The sequence below is a fragment of the Pongo pygmaeus genome, chromosome 22 (assembly GCF_028885625.2).
Source record: "Pongo pygmaeus isolate AG05252 chromosome 22, NHGRI_mPonPyg2-v2.0_pri, whole genome shotgun sequence".
In the NCBI taxonomy this organism is placed as follows: domain Eukaryota; kingdom Metazoa; phylum Chordata; class Mammalia; order Primates; family Hominidae; genus Pongo; species Pongo pygmaeus.
Genome location: NC_072395.2, coordinates 55,985,350 through 56,013,018, shown reverse-complemented (window position 1 = coordinate 56,013,018; position 27,669 = coordinate 55,985,350). Strand labels below are relative to the sequence as shown.

The 27,669-nt window shown below is 46.6% G+C and overlaps 1 protein-coding gene across 11 annotated transcripts in view; it reads right to left on the bottom strand.

Moving 5' to 3' along the window:
- Positions 1-5,710: 5,710 nt before the first annotated feature.
- The window catches only part of PKNOX1 (PBX/knotted 1 homeobox 1), a 69,272-nt gene continuing 47,313 nt past the window's right edge, over positions 5,711-27,669 (bottom strand). For 7 of the 11 annotated variants that reach the window (XM_054468534.2, XM_063659725.1, XM_063659726.1 and 4 more), the window contains 6 exons: positions 25,063-25,162; positions 23,840-23,937; positions 20,667-20,795; positions 17,158-17,234; positions 13,176-13,348; positions 5,711-9,455 (listed from right to left, as the gene is read on the bottom strand). In XM_054468534.2, coding sequence (XP_054324509.1) covers positions 9,244-9,455; positions 13,176-13,348; positions 17,158-17,234; positions 20,667-20,795; positions 23,840-23,937; positions 25,063-25,162 — 789 coding nt within the window. In that variant the 3' untranslated portion in view covers positions 5,711-9,243. The remainder of the gene's footprint in view (positions 9,456-13,175; positions 13,349-17,157; positions 17,235-20,666; positions 20,796-23,839; positions 23,938-25,062; positions 25,163-27,669) is intronic. The other 4 variants (XM_054468536.2, XM_063659729.1, XM_063659728.1 and 1 more) reach the window with 1 other exon arrangement.

The window sequence follows — 27,669 nt, the reverse complement described above, 5'->3', positions numbered from 1 at the left end:
CACAGCCTGTCCCCGCGGCCTGGGCTTCCTTCCAACATGGCACCCGAGCCAAGCATGAGCCCCCTCAACCCGTCAATCACATGGCAATTACCGCCCCAGCAGGCCACATAAACCTCCCCAGGGTCAAGAGAGGGGGATCCCCTGGATAGGCAAAATTCCAGAGGGGGACAGGGGACTGGAGATGTCATTCCTGCCATAAGACCCTGGACACTGCCCGAGAGAATCCTTCCATACAGAGAATCAGGAATCAGAACGCCTTTACGTTGCTCAAGGTAAAAGGCAATGCCTTCAACTCTAAGTAAAAACCATTTCCAACCCCACTGTTCCCCTTCGTCATTCCCATTTCTGTTGAACTCTCAGACCACGCACAGAGCTCCGTGTGCACTCCGGAGTGCACGGCAAAGGCCTCCCCGCCCCCCCTCCCTGAGTTTGGCAGCTGCCAGAGGGCAGGAAAGGGAACCTGCAGCCCTTCCCTCCTTCTACCAGGTAAAGAGCCACCGGGGAGAAGCAGAAAACATTTTCAACTCAAGGCCTGCCCTGGTTCAGACACTCTCCCGCCCAAGCCACTGTCCAGAGATAAGGCAGAGTTTGGCAGCAGAGGCAGGAGTGGGCAAGAGCCCTGCAACCCAAGGGTACAGGACCCACCTGCGATGGAGGCTGGGCCAGGGGCACGCCAAGGAGCCGGAAGCAAGCAGCAGTACCCCTCTGCCAGGGAGGGCAGCAGCAGACACCAGGCACAGCGCAGCATCCAAGGCCTGCTGGCACCTAAGGAGGGGCAGGGCCACTCTGGCACCCACACCATGCACAGGCTGGCTATGGCCACTGCTGGAAGAATCAGAAGCCTGTGGTGCCTGCAGGGATGAAGGCAGCCCCAAGCTCACAGCCCACTCACCTGGTGACCACACCCACCCAGGGCCTGTCCGAAGGAGAGTGCCTGTTTCTGGGCATGAGGACTATTTATGTTGGTCTCCACTGTTCTACAAAGAAACCCTGGCATTCAATAAACTATGAGAGAAACAACAGCCAATGCACTGCCACAAAATAAAGCTATTGACAGAAGCAGACTCAAGAATGTCCCGTGCCAACTGTCGCACAGCCACACCCCCACAACATGCCCAGCAGCTCACTCCGTTCCCCTCCACGGGGGTGTCCATGCTGCTTCTGTAACCCCTGTCACCACAGGCGAGGCTGCAGTGAGCATCTCTGCACAGGTCTGTGCCGCCCACGATGTTTCAGCCAACAACGGACTGAGCAGACCAAGGAGGTCCCGTGAGGTTACAATGGGAGCTGAGAAGTCCCTGTCCTCATAACATGTGGCACAGTGTATCTCCCGTGTTTGTGGCGGTACCAGTGTCAGCAAGCCTGACGTGCTGCCCGCGCACGTAAGTACATACGGTAACATCCTAGGCTTCCACGCTCACTCAGACTCACTCCCTGATGCACCCAAGCAGCTCCTGGTAAGTGCCCGGTGCGATTTTTAACACTTTAGACTGTATTTTTACTGTACCTTTGTTTAGCATTTTTTTTTTTTTTTTTTTTCAGACAGGGTCTGGCTCTGTCGCCCAGGCTGGCATGCAGTGGTGTAATCACAGCTCACTGAAACCTTTCCCTCCTGAGTCCAAGACGTCTTCCCACCTCAGCCTCTGAGTAGCTGGGACTACAGGCGTGAGCCACCATGCTTGGCTAATTTTTACATTTTTTTGTAGAGACAAAGGCTTACTCTATTGCCCAGGCCGCTCTCGAGCTCCTCAGCGTAAGTGACCTGCCTGCCCCAGCATCCCAGAGTGCTGGGATTACACGCGTGAGCCACAGTACCCGGCCAATTTAGCTGTTTATACACACAAATCCTTACATCATGTTACGATTGCCCAGGGTACTCAGCAGGGTCACGTGCCGCACAGGCCCATGGCTGGGAGCAATGGGGTAAGCCGCACAGGCTGGGTGTACAGTGAGCTGTGTGAATGCACTGTGATGTTCCTACGGTGATGGAGTCCCCTACAGAGGCATTTCTCAGAGCACAGCCCATTGTTAAGTGACACGTGACTGTCCTGTCAGGTTCATTCCAAAATGACTGGCCCCATGATATTCTCGCCAGCACCACACAAGTTCCCGTTTCTGTAGATCCCCAATCCCAGCTTCCTCATTGCAGCCGGCAGATGGGGCGGCACGCGCCTGGGCTCCAGCTCACAATCCCTGGGCGTGGCGAGGCCGTGCAGTCTTCACGTGCTGCTTGGTCATCTGGTCTCCTTTCAATGAACTATTAATATCCACTGTCATGGTTCTAGAGACTTCTGGCTGGTTACTTGCTGAGTTGCAGGAATCCCCCTAAACACTGGCTCCTTGCCGGCTTTATCCATTAAAAAGAAGGAACGAGGAAAGTGCTCCTCTCAGTCACCACCTGTTAATGGTCCTCTGTGTCCTCCAATGCAGGGAAAAGCCGAATTTTGATCTGGCCAAATCACCCATATTTTGCCTTAGGATTTATGCCTTTGAGGTCTCAAAATAAAGCCTTCTTCCCCAAGGGAACAAAGATAAGCTCCCATATCATCTTCCAGTGGCTCACGGCCATGCCCAGAACCCATGGCGCCTGCCTCTGCTCTCCCCTCTCCTTTTCACTGCTGTCTCCCAGGCCACCAGTCCCTCCCGGCTGCCCAGCCCCATGTCCTCCTGCCATCTCCCCTCCCACAGCAACCCACACTCTCACGGCTTCTGCTGCGGGAAGCGCTCCTTCCTGGGATTGCCTGGCACAGTGCAGCTGAGAACTTCTCCACCTTCGCTGGCTGCTCTCCTCTAGCTCCACGGTCTCTACAACCCAGTCTACACTAACACACGAGACAATGTAAACTGTTAAGGGCTTCACAACTTATTTCTGACATGGATTGCTGTGTTAAGATAATATGAAAGAAAACTCAGTGAATATAAAGTAAAATATTTTAAAATATAACTGATTTTTCTACAGGCCATTTTCTAAAAATGTCTAAGCAACTAAAGCCATCATTAAAATGTTTCTTTTCTTTTTTCTTTCTTTTTTTTGAGACGGAGTCTCGCTTGTCACCCAGGCTGGAATGCAGTGGCGCGAACTCGGCTCACCACAACCTCTGTCTCCCGGGTTCATGGAATTCTCCTGCCTCAGCCTCCCGAGTAGCCGGGACTACAGGCATGCACCACCATGCCCAGCTAATTTTTTATATTTTTAGTAGAGATGGGGTTTCACCATACTGGCCAGGCTGGTCTGGAACTCCTGACCTTGTGATCTATTGGCCTCGGCTTCCCAAAGTGCTGGGATTACAGGCGTGAGCCACTGCGCCCGGCCTAAAATGTTTCTTTTGAAAGATGCTGGAATAAAAGAATTCCTTATTTATTTATTTATTATTATTTTTTTTTGGGACAGAGCCTTGCTCTGTTGCCCAGACTGGAGTGAAGTGGCGTGGTCTCAGCTCACTACAATCTCCGCCTCCTGGGTTCAAGTGATTCTCCTGCCTGAGCTTCCCGAGTAGCTGGGATTTCAGGCACCCACCACCATGCCCGACTAATTTTTTTATTTTTAGTAGAGACCAGGTTTCTCCGTGACGGCCAGGCTGGTCTCAAACTCCTGACATCAGGTGATCTGCCTGCCTCAGCCTCCCAAAGTGCTGGGACTAAAGGTGTGAGCCACCACGCCTGGCCTAGAATTCCTGATTTATATTAAAACCATTCTTGCTTTTTACAGGGTTGAAGTCCTTAGTTGCTTAGACATTTTTAGAAAATGGCCTGTAGAAAAATCAGTTATATTTTAAAATATTTTACTTTATATTCACTGAGTTTTCTTTCATATTATCTTAACACAACAATCCATGTCAGAAATAAGTTGTGAAGCCCTTAACAGTTTACATTGTCTCGTGTGTTAGTGTAGACTGGGTTGTAGAGACCGTGGAGCTAGAGGAGAGCAGCCAGCGAAGGTGGAGAAGTTCTCAGCTGCACTGTGCCAGGCAATCCCAGGAAGGAGCGCTTCCCGCAGCAGAAGCCGTGAGAGTGTGGGTTGCTGTGGGAGATAAAGAATGGAAACATCTGTATAAGATAACACCTTCTAAATATGATTTTTATACAGAATACTTACAAATTATTCAAGTAAGCAACACTAACTAGTCCTTTATAGACTACAAAAGCTAGACCTGAGGGGGCCTGGCAGAGAGGAGCCTGCAGGTGCCAGAACCGACCTGGGCTGCGTGGTGAAGACGTGGGATTGGGTAAAGCTGGTCCCAGGCCCAGATGCCACCCCGGGACCAGCATTCACTGCTTTCAGTCACATGTGCTTAGATGCTATATAGTCACTAGTCTCGCAGATTTTATAAACAATGATAGTTAAACAACTATCCTAGGTCTTAGTGAAGGTAAAAATATCTCACTGTACAAGGGCAAAAATAATTTGTACTAAGAATTTTTTTTTTTTTTTTTTTTTTTGAGACAGAGTCTCGCTCTATGCCCCAGGCTGGAGTGCAGTGGGACAATCTCAGCTCACTGCAACCTCTGCCTCCCGGATTCAAGAGATTCTCCTGCCTCAGCTTCCTGAGTAGCTGGGATTACAGGTGCCTGCCACCATGCCTGGCTAATTTTTGTGTTTGTAGTAGAGATGGGGTTTCACCATGTTCGCCAGACTGATCTCAAACTCCTGACCTCAGGTGATCCGCCCACCCTGGCCTCACAAAGTGCTGGGATTACAGGCGTGAGCCACCAAGCCCGGCCTTGTACTAATAATTTCTTCTGAGAGTATATATAATAGAATGGCATGAAAGCTAAAAACAGTAGACATTACTTATGACATTCATATAATTCAAAAAGTGTGAAACACTAAATATTTAATCCAAATATTTCTTATTTTCTGGATTTGCTAGACATTACTCACTTCCTCATCAGTCTTTAGATGGAGAGATAGAATCTTATTAGTCATAAACATCATTGTAAGGCTAGAATAAACCTTATAAGCCAGTTCTTCCTTTTCACAAATGAAGCCCTGGAAGCCTAGAGAGGTTGGGGCTGCCTGAGGCCCCACATTAATAAAGTTCATGCCCGTACTCTCACCTCTGAACTAAGGGAGCTGGAGACACAACACAGTGCCTCAGTTTTCTGTAAACCAATGAAAAACATTTCTTGAAACAATGCAGTCAGCTGTCACTACTAATCACCAATAAGACTCACAATTTTGGATGTGGTTTTTAAAATACTAAGTCTGCTGACTTTAGCCTCTAAGCATGAACAGTTGTTGGGAGTTATAACACTCTGGACAACAAAGATTTAAAACCCTCTGAAATTGTTTTAATGTATCTTTAAATCTTCAGGAACTTTCTTGTCATGAAAATTTATAATATGAACTATAAAAGGGTTATGTTACCTTACTATATTATGTTACCTTACTGATGAATCATTATCTTCTTGTAACTATCAGAATAATTAGATTTATGGAAAACTATAATAAAAAACATAAAAGCTACCTGTTTCCATTTTCTGCCTGAACAGCCGATGAATGAACAAAGTAAGGAATTTAAGAAAAGATTCTTGGACATGTAAATGGACCTGACTAGTCTGATGCAGTGTGGTCCTAGTTTCTCAATAGGCAGGGGTGACTACAGACCCTACATGTCACCAGAAAACATGAAAACATTCTCAATGTTTTACATAAAATGGAAAAGCAGCTTTTGGTGACATGAGCTTTATAAAATAAAACATCCATAAAGCAAGTTTCTATTTTTAATTTTTTTGCTTTGATAAATCAATTGCTTCACAAAAATCCTTTTTAAAGACAACAATCCAAGAAAACATATTGTTACAGTATTCACATTTCAAAGATTGTCAGTTTCAAAGACCGAATATAACTAGAACGAAAGATTGCTGAGTTCTTTCTGTCTCTAAGTGCCAGGAATGGGCCTTCGCAAGGGGCAGAACCCCCGCTGGGCACCCTGGAGTTTGTCTCAATGAAAAGTGCCCATTGCTACCTCACACAGGCAGGAGACGGATCATTCTCAGGTCACACAGACACAACTCCCGGAGCCCTTAGCTGTGAGAGTTTCTTTTGCATACTGGATAAACACTTCCACTCATCTTACTATCTGGAATCAAAGCGCAAAGGCCAAGCTAGTCCCTCGGCAGGAGCAAGCTGGAACCCAGCACAGCCGCCCTGCCACTCCTGCTCCACAGGTGCAGGGCAGGAATAATAGCAACATGCTAAATTTGGGTCTCAAGACACATTCAAAGGGAGCCTTCGTAGGGAAAAACTCAACAAGAATAAAACTGGGACCGAATCTGATCATTTAAAATGAAATCTTAGAGGGGTCACACTTTTACAGATTCTCTCCACTGTCCAAGGGCTGGAGAACAGGTGTTTTAAGGTGCCAACTGACCTCAAACATGCTGGGCAGTGATTTTACAAACTGAAACGGCTTGCCATGTAGAAACTAGTTAAAAGCACCCATTGGAGAGAGGTTAAAAGAAACTCAGGTTATGTCCATAAGCACCCTTTCTCTAAGTGATCTTTATCTTATTCCTCCTGAATTTAGTAAGAATTAAGGAAAGTTGAAGAAAGTTTTCAGCTGGAGAGAATGCACACTGTACCATTCAGCATGGATGTTTAACTCTCAGGCCAGAGCTTCCCAGTGCCACCAAGGTTCAGGCAGTGCTCTCTTTTTATAGATGGGGGTCTCACTGTGTTGCCCAAGATGGAGTGCAGTGGCTATTCACAGGTGCAAGCATAGTGCACTGCAGCCTCAAACTCCTGGCACATGCCATCCTCTGCCTCAGACTCCCGAGTAGCTGGAACTAGAGGTACGCACTCTGGTCAGGGGCAGCACTCTTAAATTCAATCCACTGCTTAGTCAATGTGATTTCTAGTGGGGGAAAGAAACAGTGACCTATACATGAGTCTACATTCTGTGAATGGCTTCCACTAATCTACACTAAAGAGCAGGCAGCCGAAGAGATGGAGGGTGGTGAGGGATGAACAGACAGAGGGTGGTGAGGGATGAAGAGACAGAGGGTGGTGAGGGAAGGAGGAAGGGGTGGCTGGCTTTCATGGGTGCTTATTTTAAGAAGTCCAACAAAGTTGGAACTTAAGTTAAAAATGATCTTGTAGACTTGACTTAAAATATGAGAAAACAGTTCACAAATGAGGAACGCAATGGTGGCTTTAAGATGTCATTCTCGGCCGGGCGCAGTGGCTCACGCCTGTAATCCCAGCACTTTGGAGGCTGAGGCAGGCGGATCACCTGACGTCAGGAGTTCGAGACCAGCCTGACTAACATGGAGAAACCCGTCTCTACTAAAAATACAAAATTAGCTAGGCGTGGTGGCACATGCCTGTAATCCCAGCTACTCAGGAGGCTAAGGAAGGAGAATTGCTTGAACATAAGAGGTGGAGGTTGCAGTGAACTGAGATCGCACCATTGCCCTCCAGCCTGGGCAACAAGAGCAAAACTCTGTCTCAAAAAAAAAATGTCATTCTCTCCCCAAAAGACTTGATAACCAAGTCTTTCAGTTAAAGCTCCTGAAAGATTTTAAAATAAATTTCTGTGTGTTTCCCACTGACTTCTTAACCTCAATTAATATATTCTTTTGGGAAAAATCAATTCCAGAAAAAACTCTTCACTAGCTTAAAATGTCCCTTGGCTTACAGCCAATCATTACTGTTGAATCTCAAGAATTGAAGACGTTCCCGACCCTGTAAACAAATGAACTTCAGCCATACCATTTCAGATGATATGAAGACATTCTGTATGAAACACCGTGGCCTGTTTTCTGAGAAAAAGCACCACTCCTAAGTAAACAAATGAAAACAAATCAAAACCAAAGAAAACAGAACCCAGCCCACTCTCTCGGTTCATCTTGTTACCAGGAAACAGAAGTCCTACAGTTATTCCAAATCTCATGTGGTCAAGTGAGCAGGAGGGCTCTGAAAAGTCGAAAGCAACAACGTACAAGAGAACGCTGACACCAGGAGACCAGCCACAAACGCAAACGTAGGAGCCAACCCGTGGGGGCTGCCGAGGCGCCCTCGCCAAACCAACTCACCGCTGGGACTCCAGGGATGTCTGCTAGTTAAGTAATAAAGTCTGAATATCTGCTGTTTGCCCTAGCTCTGAGCCGATGGGGTAGAGCACATTTTATATTAGTTTATAATAAACATTCTGTGCATGACATATTTTGAAGTTAAAACTTCTAAAACAATACACAGCTAACATGGTAAAGCAACCATGCAACTGTGGTCAGATTTAAATTAGACTGGAGTATGTACGGTGAGAGCTCCTAAAGGATCACTGGCTACCATTTCACCTCACTTACCCGAAGTCCTATTTAGCAGATACCTTTCGATATATGTTTAGATCAAGTGTAAAATGCAATCTGAGCATTACATATCAACAAAAATTTGCAGATATCAAAATTTCATTAAATAGCTGTTTCTTTTATAGTAGTAAATGTTCATCACTACCCTGGGAGAGCAAAGAACCATGGAACGGTAGCTAACTTTGGGCAGGTTCATTAAATTTGGTCAATTCAGAACATTCCAAATTGAAATATTAATAGCAAGCATGTATTGTTTCTTCTCTAGAAATTTTATCCTCAATATAGTCATCATCCAATTCATAACGAATTTATAAAAATAGCTTTTTTATCCAATAATTCCAGCAAGGTAAAAATAGGAGTTTCTTTTTCTATATAGCAAATGAAACAGGCTCACTGAACATGAGGGGACTTAGGCTTGCTAAGCTTGCCGTCCATCCACTCACGATGAAACCACACTCAGTCTAGGCGTGTGCCGTTGTCACCGCACACTGGCAGTTTCGGGTGCAGCAGCTTCTTTCAAATCCATGGGCCACACAAATAAACCAGCCCACTGAGATCTGCTGGAACCACAGAACTAAGTGAAAACCGCATCACGGTTTAGAAAATGGCAGCGCTATTCCTTAATCTAATTAGGGATTCAAGGTGGGGAGGGAGTGGTGTGTCATTCCTCACAATCTAGCGTTAAACCTTTAAAGAATTTCTTTAAAAATCCACACACGCACACACATGTGTGCACATGCACACACACACACACACACACACACACACACACACTTGAAAGAAGTCGCTGCACCGGCAAAGACGCGCTTTAAGCTTACTATGAAATACAAAAGTGCACTCTTCTATATCTACATATAAAACATATTAGAAATAAAACTGTGTAAAATGTTTGCTGTGCAAACTCTAAAAAGTCAGGTGCGTCTGCTCCTGCCCCTACTGCAGGGAGTCACTGTTCTCCAAGACCAGCCCGCTGATGTGGGCGGGGGCCAGGGCACCTGCGTCCTCCTCTGTGCTGTCCACAGATTCATCCTCGCTCTGCCCTGCCATCATGACCTGCTGCACCGCCAGGGTGGCCCCGTCCGAGGACAGAGACTGAAGGCTGTCCACGTTCATGTTCACGGGCGTGGTGATGGTGACAACAGCTCCTGCAGCAGGATGAAGGTGTGTCATTATTTAAATTAGTACTCGCAGAAAAACACTTTATTACTCAATTGGGTGCTGTTTGCTTGTTTGACCTAAAGTTAAAAAAAAACACCTATATATGTTTAGGCAATGTTCAACAGGCATTTAAGAAACTGTTTCTGGGCCGGGCGCGGTGGCTCATGCCTGTAATCCCAGCACTTTGGGAGGCTGAGGCGGGAGGATAACGAGGTCAGGAGATCAAGACCATCCTGGCGAACACGGTGAAACCCCATCTCTACTAAAAATAGAAAAAATTAGCCAGGCGTGGTGGTGGGCGCCTGTAGCTACTCCCAGCTACTCGGGAGGCTGAGGCAGGAGAATGGCATGAACCCGGGAGGTGGAGCTTGCAGTGAGCAGAGACTGCGCCATTGCACTCCAGCCTGGGCGACAGAGTGAGACTCCATCTCAAAAAAAAAAAAAGAAAAGAAAAAAGAAACTGTTTCTGAAATCAGCCTCAGACCACCCTTGGCCTAAGAACAACTTCAGTGGAGACCAGGAGAAACAGAACACAGATTCGTGAAGCAAAAGGTACCGTAATAACAAAAAATCCAAAAACACAGAAGAAAGACACACAAGAAGAATATAGCAGAGAAACAAAGTGAAAAGGAGAATACAGAAAGAGGAAGGAAGATTTGTGTGAAAGAAAAGAAAATCTTGTCACATGCCAGTGCCTGTTGTAAAACCTAATAGCAGAAGATGGAAATGGCCCAAATATCCATGAGCAAGGCCCAAATCAAAAACACTCAACAATGGAGAGGACAGGCACAGTGGCTCACAACTCTAATCCCAGCACTTTGGGAGGCCAAGGAGGGAGGATCCTTTGAACCCAGGAGTTCCAGACCAGCCAGCCTGCACAACACAGGGAGACCTCGTCTCTACAAAAAATTTAAAAATTAGATGGGCATGGTGGTGCATGCCTGTAGTCCTAGCTATTCAGGAGGCTGAGGTGGGAGGATCACTTGAGGCCAGGAGGTCCAGGCTGCAGTGAACCAAGCTTGCTCTACTGCACTCCAACCTGGGTGACAGAGCAAGACCCTGTCTCAAAAAAATAAAATAAAACAAAACATTGAACAATGGAATGCTATGATGCTACTAAACAATACAGTGGACCAACATTTACTAATTTGTAAAACTCTGCAAGGTGTATTAATAAGTAATGAAAGAAAGTAGAGACAGTGTTATGTGATATGCTAACATCTGGGTAAAATTTTAAAAGAGGCCCGGGCATGGTGGCTCACACCTGTAATCCCAGCACTTTGGGAGGCCGAGGTGGGTGGATAACGAGGTCAGGAGTTCGAGACCAGCCTTTCCAATATGGTAAAACCCCATCTCTACTAAAAATACAAAAATTAGCTGGGTGTAGTGGCATGTGCCTATAGTCCCAGCTACTCGGGAGGCTGAGGCAGGAGAATCACTTGAACCCAGGAGGCGGAGGTTGCAGTGAGCTGAGATTGTGCCACTGTACTCCAGCCTGGCGACAGAGCGAGACTCTGTCAAAAAAAAAAAAAAAAAAAAAAAAAAATTTAAAGAGATACACATTCATTCATTCATGTCTGTGCGTACAATATCATATTATGTATGTACTGGAGCTTGTACAGGAAACTGGTAACAATGATTGTCTCTGGAGAAGCAGAAGCCAGATGGAAGAGAGATTTACTTTTCGCTGAATATTCTTGCTCGAATGTCTTTCCTCAATAGATAGGTATTGCCTTTTCTGACAGAGGGAGACAGAGAAAGAGGGAGAAAGAAAGAGAATAACTTTCTAGCTATACATTCTTTAAAGAAATCACTACACATCCAAACCTAAAGGATGCAGCCACAGCAGTACTTGAGGACACTCTGGTTTAAATGCACGTAACACAACTCAAGAAAGGCTAAATGGAGACAAAATCAGTGTGATTCACAACCCATCCTAACCTGAGGGCCAGCACCCCCCACGGAAAGTCACCTGCGCATTCAGTGGAGAACCCATCAGCACCTGCTTCAAGCAACTGACTTGAGGCTGGGGGAAGAACCATCTGAAAAGACTACAGAGAACAGAGCCCAGCGCTCACACAGGTAGCCTGGAAAACTCATTGTCTGCAGGCACTGGATGGAGAACTCAGGAAGGTCTGGCCTCAGCTGGGATAATCCGTGCTAGCCTGAGCACTGCTGGGGACCACCCACAAGGATCACACTGCTCCCAAGTGACCTAACTGCAGTCCAGAGCCAAGCTCAAGAAGACTTACAGGAATACGAAAACATCCAGCACCTCAAAAGGCCAAATTCCCAATGCCTGGCATCCAGTGAGATGACCAGGCATGAAAAGAGGCAGGGAAACCCATCATGAGGAGGAAAATCAATCAGCTGAAACTGACCCAGAGCCGACAGATGTTAGAATCTGCAGAGAAGGACATCAAAACAGTGGCAGCAACTGTATTCTGTGTGTTCAAAACTTAAGTAGACTCATGAAAGACAGAAAGACTCAAACAGAACTTCTGGAGAGATGAAAACTACAATGTCTAAGATGAAAACCACACTGGATGGGATAAGCATAAGATGAAGCAGTACAGAAGAAAAGATTAGTGCGGCGGAAGGAGAGTCACAGAAATCACCCAAAATGAAACACAGAGAATCTAACAAACTGGAAAGAACATCAGGAACTGCGTGAAACTTTTCACCACCGAATACACAGGCACTGAAGTCCCTGAAAAGGGCTGCAGGAGGAAGGTCAGCAAATATGGTTGAAGAAAGAACCGCCCCAAACTTTCCTAACTGAATAAGGGTCTATCGCTGCCAGAAAAGAGAAAGAGGAAATACCACCATTTACATACACTTAAAAACACATGCACACAGGCCAGGCAGGGTGCCTCACCCCTGTAATCTCAGCACTTTGGGAGGCCAAGGCGGGCGGATCATGAGGTCAGGAGATCAAGACCATCCTGGCCAACATGGTGAAACCTCGTCTCTACTAAAATAAAAAAAATTAGCCGGGTGTGGTGGCAGGCACCTGTAGTCCCAGCTACTCGGGAGGCTGAGGCAGGAGAATGGCGGGAACCTGGTAGGCAGAGGTTTCAGTGAGCCAAGATCGCGCCGTTGCACTCCAGCCTGGGCGACAGAGTGAGACTCCGTCTCAAAAAAAAAAAAAAAAAAAAAAAGCAAACAAACAAAAAAAAACAAAAACACATGCACACAAAACCATCCAAAATATGAAGACCTCATGCAAACAGAAAGATGCCTATAAAACACATCCGAATGGCTGCCTGTGTCAGGGCATGGAGGGCAGAGCCACAGGGAATAAGCCAAAACAAGAGAAGGGTGTGGAGGATGAAGAGAAAGAAGCCACATGGTGAGAAGGGGGTAAGTCCCTCCTCCACACCCGGAGTCGGAGGGAAAAGGAGAGCAAACACAGAAGCAAAGGAGAAGATCCACGGTCCGTGACTGTATCTTCGAGACAGAATTAATGATTTCCTATCTCTAGCATGTGTTTTACATTCTCTACCACTGGTGCTCCTAACTCTTACTGAGAGCTCCCATGCACCCACAATGCAGCTTCCTCATGTTTTAGTTGCAAAGAAAGAGAACCACGTACTTTTGCTCACCACATTACCTGAGGCTCACAGCTAACAGGCCTGATCCAGGCCTCTTGTTCATAATCCCCACCCCATGGTCCACCATGTCTGGCCTCGGCTGTCCACCTGTACCTTCCGACATGGTGAGCTCGCTCGGCGGTGGCTGTGCGACTCCTGATGCAATAGAGTCAGGCCAAAACCTCTGAACTGGCCGGTTCTGAGCAGTTTTTTTCTTTGTTTTGGGGGTCTCTGAACAACTTGAATCCAACATTGGCTGAAGAATTCGTCTTCTGGCATTGATGAACCTGGAGTCGACAAAGAGAAGCTTCCATGAAAACAGTCTTCGTAAAGACCCTATACAGGATCAACAAATCCTTCTAACAAACACGCTGCTCTATGAACCACGCTACAAAGAACGACTCAAGTTCTCCACTGTAATAACTACTTAAGAGGACTCAACAGCTATTCTAAATTCTCTAAATGCCCAGAAACACAGAGCCTGTTGTAAAAATCATGCAGATAAGGACCAAGTCGTCCATGGCACTTTTTTTTTTTTTTTGCCTCAACTCCTTTAGTGCATGTTGGTGAACTAGATACTCATAACAACATAGATGATGCTGTTGAATTTGTGACTCTGCCACTATTTTCCCTAAGGAAGAAAAATGTTAAAAAAGCAAGACTTTCTGTAGTGCCATCATGCCTGAGACGATCGGGCAGTCTGCACTCGTCTGGACGTCACCAGATCACCAACGTGGCCGAGCCTCTGGACGGCAACGTGTCTGAGCCATCAGAGAATGGGACTGCCACCTCCTCTTGTTTCACCACAAAGCACGATCGAAGGCAAGAGCTGCATCTTTTCAAAAACCATTCCCAATGATGAGCTGTTTCTTAGATGACTGAAGGCGTAAGTCATCCAGTGGTCCTAGACATGTGGCTAGCACAGCACATAGGCACCAGCAGTGATGAAATCCCCGACAGACGTTAGCGACTCTTGTCAAACTAGGAACTCACGCCTGTGATAAGACCCCACAGAGAACGAGACCAGCAACAATCACAGGTTGACAAGGCAGGCTGGACATTGTTTTTGTATTTTCGAGATGGAGTCTCGCCCTGTCACACAGGCTGGAGTGCAGTGGCACGATCTTAGCTCACTGCAATCTCCGCCTCACGGGTTCAAGTGATTCTCCTGCCTCAGCCTCCTGAGTAGCTGGGACTACAGGTGCCCGCCATCTCGCCCAGCTAATTTTTGTATTTTTAGTAAACAGGGGGTTACACCATGTTGGTCAGGATGGTCTCGATCTCTTCACCTTGTGATCTGCCTGCCTTGGTCTCCCAAAGTGCTGGGATTACAGATGTGAGCCACTGCACCCGGCCCAACAGTCACAGGTTGGCAAGGCAGGCTGGACATTGTTTCCTATCAAATGAGTATGATAGCAATCTCAAAATACATTAAGATTAAAGGCTGCTGTCTTCAGTTCCCATTCTTATGCTCTGAGCTGTTGCCTTTAAATGTGAGAAAGTGCAAGAAGACTCAAATCCCCAGGCCGGCTTTTCCTCCTGCAGTGACTGGAGGACAAAGATAGCAACCCAGACATGCGTTCTGCTGCTCCCACCACCCTACGCCACCGACTGGGCCACTTTGCTTCAAAAAGAGCTGCAATGGAAAGAAACAGAAGGAAAAACAACATTTGTCCCATGAAAGCACCTATCAAACCAGAACCCGTCCAGATTCACGCATTACCCCTAACCTAATGCAGAAGCAGCAATACCAACCATGCTTAAGGCCTCGTTTCTGTCTTCTTTTTTCAGTAACATGAATGATAAAGTAGTTGACCTCTTGCTAGAGTCACACATTGCTCTAGACTTCTCTAGAAGTCTAGACTTCTCTAAAAGCTTCTCTAAAAGCTAGACTTCTCTATCTGGATAGCTGAGTAGCCATGTTCACGATATCAGGGAAACAAAAGCATTACTTTTAGACTCAGATTCTACTCTGGTTTGTCACTGTGACAACTTCTCTCTTTTTTTAATGCCCCCCTCTGCAAAACAACAAAACTAGAACTGGATCAGCTCTAAGGTTGCTTAATTTTAAAAGTCCAAGATTTAAAAATATCTACAATTATATTAGCACACGGTCTAATAATAATGAAGCAGATCGGATCCCGCCATGCTTCATTTAGAGGAACGTGGTGATCCCTGCAGCACAAGCTCCATGGCCACCCACAACCCCAACAAGACCTGGGAGGGAAGGCCCCACTGCTATTGTAATGTGTTGGTTGTTTTCTCTTTTTTTTTTTTTTTTTGAGACCGAGTCTCACCCCGTCGCCCAGGCTGGAGTGCAATGGTGAGATCTTGGCTTACTGCAACCTCTGCCTCCCAAGTTCAAGCCATTCTCCTGCCTTAGCCTCCTGAGTAGCTGGGATTACAGGTGTGCACCACCACACGCGGCTAATTTTTCTATTTTTAGCAGAGACAGGGTTTCACCATGTTGGTCAGGCTGGTCTCGAACTCCTGACCTCGTGATTTGCCCACCTCAGCCTCCCAAAGCGCTGGGATTACAGGTGTGAGCCACCACGCCCGGCCTGTAATGTGTTTTTAAATCCTTCTTATTCAAAGCTGCTACCAGCAGAGGCATGAACTAATGATGGGTGTGTATATCTCACTCCAAGATGTAATGTTTGTAAATACAAAAGAAAAGAAAGTCACAAAAAGTAAAAGTAGCTACAAATATTAAAGATTTCAGAAATTTGGAATTTTTAAGTTATATTATTAAACTGTTATTATTACTAAAAATTAAAAGTTGATACTAAACCTAGATAAGACAATTCGTTATGCAACATAGTAGCAAGTCAGGGAACACCAGGAAATCATGAATGAAGAAAAGCAGGAGGGTGCTGAGCAGTGACGGGGCACCAGCACATCCAGAGAAGCATCCTTCCCCCTTCAGCCCACTGACCACAGGTGTGCCCCAACCAAAGTATGTGGTTTACACATAGACTCTAGGAAAACAAGCACATGAGCAGTATATAACAACCACTGCAGCAACAACATGCTCAGAATCTTTAAATTTTTGTTAATATTCTATTTAAAAGATTTAACAGGAAATAACGCAAATAGTATATTCTGTTGTGACTACCCAAATCTAAAAGAATGGCAAGAATGCAGGATCATGGAAGTACTCGTGCAACCCCGAAGCATACCTCCCGCACACACGACTGCACAAAGACGAAGACTTTCTTGCTGGAACTTCAACAAGTTCATATTTTAGCACAGTTAAGATAAAGATAATAATGTTTACAACTGGAAGAATTTGTGCTTTCTTCTTTTATGCATGCCAATTTTATTAAGCTGAAATTGTTTCCTACATCTGAATAATAAGTAAATTTAAAAAATGTGACAAGTGACTAATAACCAAAATGGAAGACCACTCCCCACTTCAGTGCCACCTAGGAACATGCACAAGCCCTTACTGAAGAAAACACATCTGGCCAGAGTCTAAGTGTCCACAGCAATGTTTGACAGCAGGACTAGAAGAGGACGTTTTATGAAATGTCCTCCTGGGTGTTTCTCTCCTAGGAATGGCTCCCAGACTCTTCTGTCGAGCAGGACCCCCACAAGAAAGAGTGGCAGAGGGTCCCCTCATGGGGCAGGGCCTCTCTCACTCTTGGCCTCCCACCATCCAGAGGTTCATCCACTAACAACCCATCACAGTTTTGTATGAATGTGGGGCTTGGGGACAGTAGCACCCTAGAGAAACAGTTCTAAAGAGGCAGGCAGGATGCAGTCCATAATGAAGTACTGATATGAAAACTTAGGTTGAACCTGGTTTATTCCTAAGTCTCCTGCTCCCATTGCCCATTAAAAGAATTCATATTTTTAGTCGGGCGCAGTGACTCACACCCATGATCCCAGCACTTTGAGAAGCTGAGGTGGGAGGATCACTTGAGGCCAGGAGTTCGAGACCAGCCTGGGCAACACAGCAAGACCCTGTCTCAATTGGGAAAAAAGAAAAAGAGAGATCTCCTATTTTCAGCAAGATTTCACCATGTATTGGTGCCAGGGTTTCCAAGCGCTCTACCGTGCTGACAGCATGATTTCAGGAAGCAGGGCACCTTACCAGTTGTTGACTTGGAGTAGTGTCAAATTTGTCTGAGCAGCAATCTGTTTTTTCTCATCCTCTGTTGGGTAGGGATGCTGAAAATAAAAAGGAGGGTTACCATGGCCTTCGAGTTTACAAAGGAAATCAAGACGATTTAGGCAAAATGTGAGCATTACATAATCATCAGAAAATAATGGTAACATTAACAGTGCTTCTAGCCAAAAACCTAACTGTAGTCTCACAGAACAAAGTGTTTCTCCTAGCTCCAGGAATGTCCTAGTGCCGCAGTGGCTGGTTAGCGCATAGGCCAAGGCGGACCACCCCCCACGGCTAACGGTTCAGCGGTGACGATAACAGCAGCGACATCACGAGGAGCAGCTATGCAGTCCAGCGGTGAGTCTACGCCAGGCTTGATACAATCTATAGATTCTGTATCAACTTTATTGAACTTTAACTTATGAACAATAAACTACATCCATGTAAAGAGGATGGATGGATGCGTTCTGGCCCGGGAGCCTCTGCCACAAGCAACACACAGCACATTTCAATTACCTTGGTCCATTCTATAATAATTCACTGATTCCTCAGAAGCAGCTGCTGAGACGGTCACTGTCACTGTCTTTATTTTACAGAAGAGGAGACTGAGGCATGAAGTGTTTACAAACTGCCCCCATCCCATAGCTGGTGAAACAGGTGGAGTAGGAAATGGCCAGGCAGGCTGGGGAACGAGTTTCCATCATGGGTACCACAAGAATCAACTGACACTGGGATGAGCTGATGCCATCGATGGCTTTCCTGGGATGAGATCTCTGCTGGATTCACCTGTGCTGTCAGTAAGGAACTGAACCCAGGGCTGGTGACAGGAGTGCCCGCTATGCTATTCTTCTTTTATGTATGATTGAAACATTTCACATACAAAAAATCTAACCAGAGGGCCAGGTGCAGTGCCTCACGCCTGTAATCTCAGCACTTTGGGAGGCCGAGGCAGGTGGATCTCTTGAGGTCAGGAGTTCGAGACCAGCCTGGCCATCTGGGGAAAAAAAAAAAATCCGACCAGGTGCAGTGGCTCACGCCTGTAATCCCAGTACTTTGGGAGGCCAAGGTGGCCAGATCACAAGGTCAGGAGATCAAGACCATCCTGGCTAACACGGTGAAACCTTCTCTACTAAAAATACAAAAAATTAGCCGGGCATGGTGACACGCACCTGTAGTCCCAGCTATTCGGGAGGCTGAGGCAGAAGAATTGCTTGAACCCAGGAAGCGGAGGTTGCAGTGAGCCGAGATCATGCCACTGCACTCCAGCCTGGGAGTGCAGGAAAAAAAAAAAAAAAAAAAAAAAATCCAACCAGAACTAAATAGCAAAACTCACAGAAGTACCAACCGAAAATGATTTCTAGCTATGGTAAATAATTTCTCCAAGATTGATGACTGTCTATATGTGGAAACCAACACGACATTTACTCTAAAACCTGAATGCATTAAAGTCCCTGATTTGGGATCAACAAGGACCCAAGAGAATGAACGGCACCAGCGAAGTCAGCAGTGGGAGTTTACTTTGGCTTTGATGTGAAAGGAACACTGAGTGTGGCGTGGAAACACCCCTGCCCATCACACGGGGACGGAGCAGCCTCGGATGTACCTCAGCAGTGATGGGTTTGTTTCCTCAAACTAACTGGCAGTGTGACTCAACTTGACTCCATCAATGAGTGTGTGGCTCTGAGCTCAAGGTCATGGAAACAGAAATACTGTTCTCCCTCTTTAAAAAGCTCATAAAATAGAAACAGGGCAGGAAACACGAGCACACGAGCAGAAAACACCAAACGGCCAGAGATGCTGCCCCAGAGTATGCGGGAAACTACAGGGGGTCGGCGCTGCCAAGAAACGAGGGTGAGGAGGGACTGAGGACGCCCCACAGGAAAAAAAGCGGCATCTTCACTGGACATGATGAGCAGGGTTTGTTGTTTGAGAAATTATTAAAACATTAAAGGAAACCTGAAAGGAGAGTACTCACCCAATCCCACCACTTGGTGTTGTTCTATCATTATGTTATACATATACTGATTGGCTGTAATAATCGCAATGTGTGTAAATATACCGACATGCTGCCTTTTGACTTCCTATCCTTCACTAAACCTCCCGACCGCTTACAGCCCTCATTCCTCACGTTAACTATCCGTATGATACTCCATCAAACCTGTACGTCCCCATCTACATGCCGACCTGCTTTCCATTATTATACTGAACAACACTAACATTCTTACACACAAATCTTTCTGTTTTCTTGTGACTGATCTCTTTGGACCAATTTCTCGGAGCAGCCCCGCTGCTCACAGGTAGCACGTCTTTCTCCTGACATGTGCGGCTTGCTACCTTTTACACCCATGGAAGCGGCTCGGTAGAGACCAAGAGGCCAAGGCAGGCAAGCAGAAGAGGCGCAGCCCAGGCTCCTGCCCAGAGAGGGCCCTTCTCCTCCCAGGACCACTCAGCAACACTACCCACCAGTTTCAAGCCCTGGGGCCAGTCACTCCCGTGGACCCTAACCTCAACCGAGGAGCCCGAGGCAGCCAGAGGAAAGTGGGCCACGAAACGGCGAGATGGCCACGGGCTCAGGGGCCCACAGTCAGGGGAGGGCAAGGACAGAGTGCTGAGGACAAACAGGCCTCAGCCCCAGTGGAGGCACCCTGGAGAGGAGACAGCGGGAGGGCAGGGCAGATGCGGCGCAGAAAGCCGAGGAGGAGGAGGCTGGGAAACAGGCGGATATGGCCACAGCCCCACAACAATCAGTGGCGACAGCGGAGCAGAAGGGCAAACTTAGGGCCAAGCCAAACTGGCGTCTGCCTTCCCGCCTCGGCCTCCCTGTGCTTGTCCCAGGAGAGCCCTGCCTGCTCTCTCCTGCCCTGGATTAGCAGGCTGGCAGCAAGGGTGCCACACAGCGTGCAGAGCAGGTCTCCCCCATCAACTCAGCAAGCAGGCCCACCACTGCACTTCCTAAGATGTCCTGGGGACAGGGAGAAGACGCGGTCATGGCCCGGGGGAGGAAGCCGGGTGCACATGCGCTGGGCAAACCGGCGTTCCCTGTGGGACAGACTCGCTTCCAGCGAAAGGCGCCCACCCAGTGGCCCGCCTGTGGGTGCACCCAGCCCTGCGATGTCTCTAACCCATCTCAGCTTCCTTGTCAATCCAACACACAGCAACACAGCAACTTCCCCAGCTGCTGCCCAAGAACAACCATTCTCTGCCCACTTTTCTGGCTCACCTGACCCCATCACCCTTCGTGGTGGGCTGTCTCGGACACACCGTGTACAGCTCACATGCGCCCGGGTGCTCCTTCACGGAGGCCCTCATTGCCCTTCAAGTTCCCTGCAGCAGTGCCCCACGCTCCCCACATTATGGACATGCCACGAAGTCCTGAAAGTCAGGCCTTTGATTTTCTGAGCCCAGAAAAGTAACCCTTTTCCATGACACATAAGCCAGAGAGCAAGCGTCGCAGAGGGCTGCAAGGCAAGGGCCGGCCCAGCCGTCCTTACCCCGATGTGCTGGAAGAGCCAGGACCGCATCACGTTCGTGGCATGCTTTGGCAGGACGCCCCTCTTGTTCTTAGATGAACCATCATCTTGATGCAAGATGCTGAGATCTTGGTTTAACTGTAACTGAAGCTTTTAAAGTTGAAAAATAACATTAGAAAGCATAGGAAATTCTCACATATCCAAGTACTTACAACTGCAGGTGGAGAAAACAGCCAAGGATCGGACAGGGAAATGACTTGTAGTCGAGGCCCATGCACAGGAACCCTGTGTGGACTGATGTTTCAGGACATGGCTCCCTCCACATTACCGGGCTTTTCTTTTTTTTGAGACAGGATCTTGTTCTGTCACTCAGGCTGGAGTGCAGTGGTGCCGTCACGGCTCACTGCAGCCTTGAACTCCTGGGCTCAAGTGATTCTTCCAGCTCAGCCTCCTGGGTAGCTGGGACCACAGCCACGCATCACCACACCCAGCTAATTTCTTCTACTTTTTGTAGAGGCAGGGTCTCGCCCTGTTGCCCAGGCTGGCACATGATAAGTCTTTGCACTAGTGACTTGGCTCTGCAGAGGCCTCTCAGGCAGGGAGGCTCAGAGCCCATCCTCTGCAGGCAGGAATGCTATGGTCCTCTGACTTACCACCTGTTCCCACCTGTGCCTCCTGCAGCGAGGTCAGTGAGAACATGTGACCTCCCAGCCGAAAAGGGATGTCAAGAACCAATGAGAATGAACAGGGACACCAGAAAATCCAACTCTCAAGAGCAGGACACGCCAGGGGAGCAGAGGGGAAAGAAACAGAAACAGACACAGAAAGAGAGGCTACAGAACGGGAGGGCACAGGCTGACTCCTTGTTCCCGACGCCTCCACAGGCACTAGAGATACGGACCTTCCCTTCTGTCACCCAGGAAAGGGTAGGCTACTCTGCCAACCTGATTTTAAAAGAAAAAGATGTGAATGGCATTTCTTTGTTAAATTCCTTCTCACAAAACACGAGAGAAGATCTGCTCGTTACAAGGCCGTGCTCCAGGCCCTGGCACGGCCTCCCTCACACAGCATCTCCCTCCCCAGGTGCCTACTGAGACGATGCTGCCACTGCGCACTGCACAGACCAGGGAAGGAAGGAAGGAAGCAAAATCGCTCCGTAGGGTCCGCAGCATGGATAGGTCAGCCTGTTCTAAGAGCTCACATATAAACCTAACTTTAGTCCAGGCACAGTGGCTCACACCTGTAATCCCAGCACTTTGGGAGGCCAAGGCAGGAGGACTATTTGAGCCCAGGAGTTCAAGACCAGCATGGGCAACACAGTGAGACCCCGTCTTTACAAAAACATTTAAAAATTAACTGGGCAAGGTGGCACATGCCTGTAGTCCCACTGCTCAGAAGGCGGAGGTGGGAAGATTGCTTGAGCCTGGGAGGTCAATGCTTCAGTGAGCTGTGTTTGTGCCACTATACTCCAGCCTGGGTAACAGAGCGAGACCCTGTCTCTTAAAAAAAAAAAAAAAAAAAAAAAATCAGAGCACCTGCAAAAAAGGAGAAGCTTCTAAAAGATGAGAAAAACACAAAAGATTGGAAAAAAGAACACCAACCTTCTTGAGAGCCGGGTGCGGTAGCTCACGCCTGTAATCCCAGCACTTTGGGAGGCTGAGGCAGGCGGACTGCTTGAGCCCAGGATTTTGAGACCAGACTGGCCAACGTGGTGAAACCCATTTCTACTAAAAACACAAAAATTAGCCAGGCATAGTGGCACACACCTGTAATCCCAGCTACTTGGGAGGCTGAGGCAGGAGAATCACTTGAACTTGGGAGGTGGAGGTTGCAGTGAGCTGAGATCATACCACTATACTCCAGCCTGGGCAACCGAGCGAGACTTTGTCTCAGAAAAACAAAACACAAAAGTAATGCTTTCTCGACGTTGGGTAGAGGATTTTCAACCCGGAATTCTACAAGTAAACAGACTGCATATCAAATATGAGATCAAAATAAACTCATTTTTAGGTTTGCAAAGTCTCAAAAAAATGTGGTTTTTTTTTGGTTTATTTTATTTTGAGATGGAGTTTCGCTCTTGTTGCCCAGGCTGGAGTGCTGTGGCACGATCTTGGCTCACTGCAACCTCCGCCTCCGAGGTCAAGCGATTCTCCTGCCTCGGCCTCCCGAGCAGCTGGGATTACAGACATGCACCCGACGTCCAGCTAATTTTTGCATTTTTAGTAGAGACAGGGTTTCACTATGTTGGACAGGCTGGTCTCAAACTCCTAACGTCAAGAGATCCACCCATCTCGGCCTCCCAAAGTGCTGGGATTACAGGCGAGAGCCACTGCACCTGGCCAGAATCAATGTTTTTTTTTTTTTTTTTTTTTTTTTGAGATGGAGTCTCACTCTGTCGCCCAGGCTGGAGTGCAGTGGCACGATCTCGGCTCACTGCAACCTCTGCTTCCCGGGTTCAAGAGATTCTCCAGCCTCAGCCTCCCGAGTAGCTGGGATTACAGGCATGCACCACTGCACTCAGCTAATTTTTGTATTTTTAGGGACAGGGTTTCACCATATTGGCCAGGCTAGTCTTGAACTCCTGACCTCGTGATCTGCCCGCCTTGGCCTCCCAAAGTACTGGGATTACAGACGTCACCGTGCCCGGCCCAGAATCAATGTTCTTAAAGTAAGAACTGATAACACACACCAAAGACGGGCAAGGCTCGGTAGCCGCAGAGATAGCGCCACTGCACTCCAGCCTGGGCGACAGAGAGGCCTGAAAGCCCTGGCCCGACAACATTGTCATGATGGGGGTGTGGGCCAGGCTCACTGGTCTGAAAAGCTTGCCTGGCAGTTCTGCTGTGCCCTTTGTGGGGACCCTGGGGAGTGTGTGCCTACAAGACCTCTGCCCCTGGTGGACGCGCACATGATCCAGTGTTAGCACTGGATAACTGTGTGTGTGTGTTGGGTGGGGGGGCGGTGGTTATGAGTGACTTTTTTCCTGTTCTTTCAGAATTTTCTGAACTTTGCAAATTCTCTACAATGCGAGAGATAAGAGTACAAAGAAACAAAACACTGACATTCAGAGAAACCAGAAATTGCTACACAAGACAAAGCTCTTCAGGCAGAGGGAAGGGCTCATGCTTGTTCTACCTGTGCCCCTATGTAGGCAGCACTCGCCCCCAAAGCCTTCCATAAAATGGCGCACGCACCTGGGAGTTCTGGATCCTAATTGTCCCAGGCGACAATGTCTGTGTGACCACTTGGCCTTGGGGAGTGACGACCGTGACAGGCTGATACACTGTGCCACCTCGAAAGGGAGAATAAAAATATGAGGCTGCTTTTAAGTCTCAATGATTTAAACCATTCTTCTTCTTCTTCTTTTTTTTTTTTTTTTTTGTAGAGACAGGGACATTGCTTTGTTGCCCAGGCTGGTCTCTAACTCCTGGCTTCAACTGATCCTCCCACTTTGGCCTCCCAAAGTGCTGGGATTACAGATGTGAGGCACTGCGACTAGCCCTCTTCTTGATATACTTACAAAAGGAATAAAATCCCTAGTTTGATGAGCTTTTTGATCATTTCAAAAGATCAACAATCCTTTGCCAGTTGACTTGTCACTATAAAGTATCAAAACAAACTCCCTGGGTGGGCTACTCGGGCACCTGCAGCAGTTGGTGGGCAGGTGGGCAGGCATTATGTGCCTGGCAGCCCACACAGCCCGGCTCACACACCACTAACTGACCTGGGGTGTGAGGGCTCCCTTCCTTTTGCTAGCCTCTGCTTTCTACTTTTTCCTAAAATTAGCACGTTAAGGATTTGGCCAAGGGTACCAAATAATAACTATTTTATTCTAGTTATATTTTTGGATCAACGGTGGTTTTTTTTCCCCACTGAGGTTTCCCTTTGTGCTATTATGTGAGGTCTTTGGTGTAAATTTCTACCCCTCCCTCGTCGCTGTGTCCCATTTCCATGATGCTTTGTGTTTTCAATGTTCTCTACGCACCAGGGAACTCTGGAATCTGTCCTTTCCTATAATGGTTTTTGTTCTACAAGTAATACCAATGCTAAGACTGCATTTTTATTTGTCATCAATTAATTATAAAACTTAAGATTTTCATGGTGCTATTAAAAGTACAATAAAAAACTATGTTATCTGAAAATGACAACTGGTTTTTGGTGTATATTTTCAACTCCTACATAAAACCTTTTTTCTTTCCAATATATTTTTGGTAGAGAAACAAAGAAACACAATCTGCATAAAATATCTGTTATTGAGTATTAACAAGAAGGAGGTATTCAGAGACCTCTAGCTTCTAACATTGCTATATTAGAAAATGGCATTAACTTGAAATTATATTTATACTGTCATTCTAACACACAGGACCATTTTCTGCAAAAACTCATGGAGAGTGTGTCCATTTTTCTGTCATCGTACCTGCCACTGTCGCCATGGCTACGTTTCCCTGCTGTAGTGCAGACGCCGGCACCACAATTCCTTGAGGGCTGATGGTGCCTGTAATGGCACTTTGAATCTGCTGCAAGTCAGAACACACATGTTGAAGGAATTACTAGAAAATGGAAAACCCATGTTTAAAACTTTAAAATAAGTAGCATAATGACACCATTAAAAAAGGAAAGAGAAGCTTGAGGGAAAGAGCATCCTCAGATGACGTGGCTTCAGAATGCACGCAGCACACACGGAAAGCAAGAGATGTACAACTGTGTATTAAACACAACAAGCCAGCCTGCAACGTCAGCCTGCACTGTGGCTCCCAAAAGAGTATCTTCATCTCACTGCCATATTCCACGTGCCTTACAGCCCAGGAGTATGACGAGGAAGACCCTGCTTTCTGATCACACATCTTTTTCATTACACTTGACTTGGTGGACTCTTGAGTTTTCCATGAACCAAGCTCTCCGTGACCAATAAGAACATTCAAGAGATTACAGCACAGGCCTGGGAGGCACTGGAAGTGACCAGGGCTGAGGTATTCCAAGCTGTGCTGGGGAGTCAGCCCCTGGCACCCACCTTGGCTCTTGACCCCGGCACAGACTAAGTGTGATCTTGGCTTTCCCCGGTGTTCTGGCTTGTACAGTGCTTGGAACTGTGCCCGGCCTACAGCGAGCCCCATGCAAATGTTCGTCCATGCCCCACGGAGGACTCCACGCATCTGGGGTTAGATCCACATGGGCCACTTTATCCACTGACTGTGAGCCTGGGTGGGCAGCTGGCAAGGGAGAGGGGCCTCCAGTGCCGGGCCTGGCACACTCACGTGCCCTCACATGTGAGCAGTTAAATAGCATAAGGGGACACCACCCTAAGGCGGTGACTCTGTGGGCCACCATCGAGCGGATGTGTAAGCTTAGCGGCTATGCTTAAAGCCTGCCACATTAATTAGGTTGTAATAAAAGTTAAGCTAGTCAAATCAGTCATCCCAGCTCCCACCTTAAGATCTTAGAAAAAGAGGAACATCATGAACCCAAAGCAGAAGAAAGGAAATAATAAAGATCAAGGTGAAATCAATGAAACTGAAAACAGAAAAACCAAAAAAAAATCAATAAAACAAAATACTGTTCTTTGAAAATTACATAAACCTCTAGAAAGACTAAAAAAAAAAAAGAGACACAAAAGATCAATATCAGAAATAAAACAGGAAGAGATCACTATAGACCCTGCTAACACCAAAAGGCTATGAAGAGAATACTAGACCAACTCTAAACTCCTAAATTTAACATCTTAGGTGAAATAGATCAATTCTATTTCTCAACCATTTAAGAACTAACACCAAGTCTACATAATCTCCAGAAAAAAATAAGCAGAGGGAATACTTCCCAATCTATTTTATGTAAGTTTGTGTATCTTGATACCAAAACCAAAGACAGTATGAAAAAGAAAACTATACACCAATATCCCTTACAAATATAGACAAAAATGCTGAACAAAATATTAGCCAATAGAATTCAAGAATACATATGAAAAGAATTATGTGCCATGGCCAAGTGGAGTTTATTCCAGGAATAGAAGGCTTGTTCAATATTCAAAAAACCAATCCATGTAATGTCTATTATTAACAGGCTAAAGAAGAAAAATCACATAATCATATCAATCAATGCTGGAAAAGCATTTAACAAAATTGAACAAAATAAAATCTCTCAGAAAAAAAGCAATATAGGAGAACCTCCTTAACTTGCTAAAGAGCATCTAGAAAGAAACCTGCAACCAACATCATCAACAGTGAGTGACTGAAAGGTGTCCCCTAAGGCGGTGACAAGGCAAGGATGTCTGTTCTTGCCACTCTTATTCAAGATGGCACAGGCCAGGACAGGAAATGCTTGGGTATAATTCTAAAAACGCATGTACACAACTTATGTGTCAAAAACTACAAAGGACTGATGAAAGAAATCAGAGTTGTCAATCAATGGAGAGACATGCCGTACCTGTGGACTGGAAGACTCAACACAGTAAAGATGTCAATTCTCCCCAGATTGATATACAGGTATAATGCAGTTCCTATCAAATGCTAAGTGAGATGTTTTCGTAGCTCTAGACAAGAGCAGTCTAAAATCTATGTGGACAGATGTTTTCGTAGCTCTAGACAAGGGCAGTCTAAAATCTATGTGGACAGATGTTTTCGTAGCTCTAGACAAGGGCAGTCTAAAATCTATGTGGACAGATGTTTTCGTAGCTCTAGACAAGGGCAGTCTAAAATGTATGTGGACAGGTGTTTTCGTAGCTCTAGACAAGGGCAGTCTAAAATCTATGTGGACAGGTGTTTTCGTAGCTCTAGACAAGGGCAGTCTAAAATCTATGTGGACAGGTGTTTTCGTAGCTCTAGACAAGGGCAGCCTAAAATGTATGTGGACAGGTGTTTTCGTAGCTCTAGACAAGGGCAGTCTAAAATCTATGTGGACAGGTGTTTTCGTAGCTCTAGACAAGGGCAGTCTAAAATGTATGTGGACAGGTGTTTTCGTAGCTCTAGACAAGGGCAGTCTAAAATGTATGTGGACAGGTGTTTTCGTAGCTCTAGACAAGGGCAGTCTA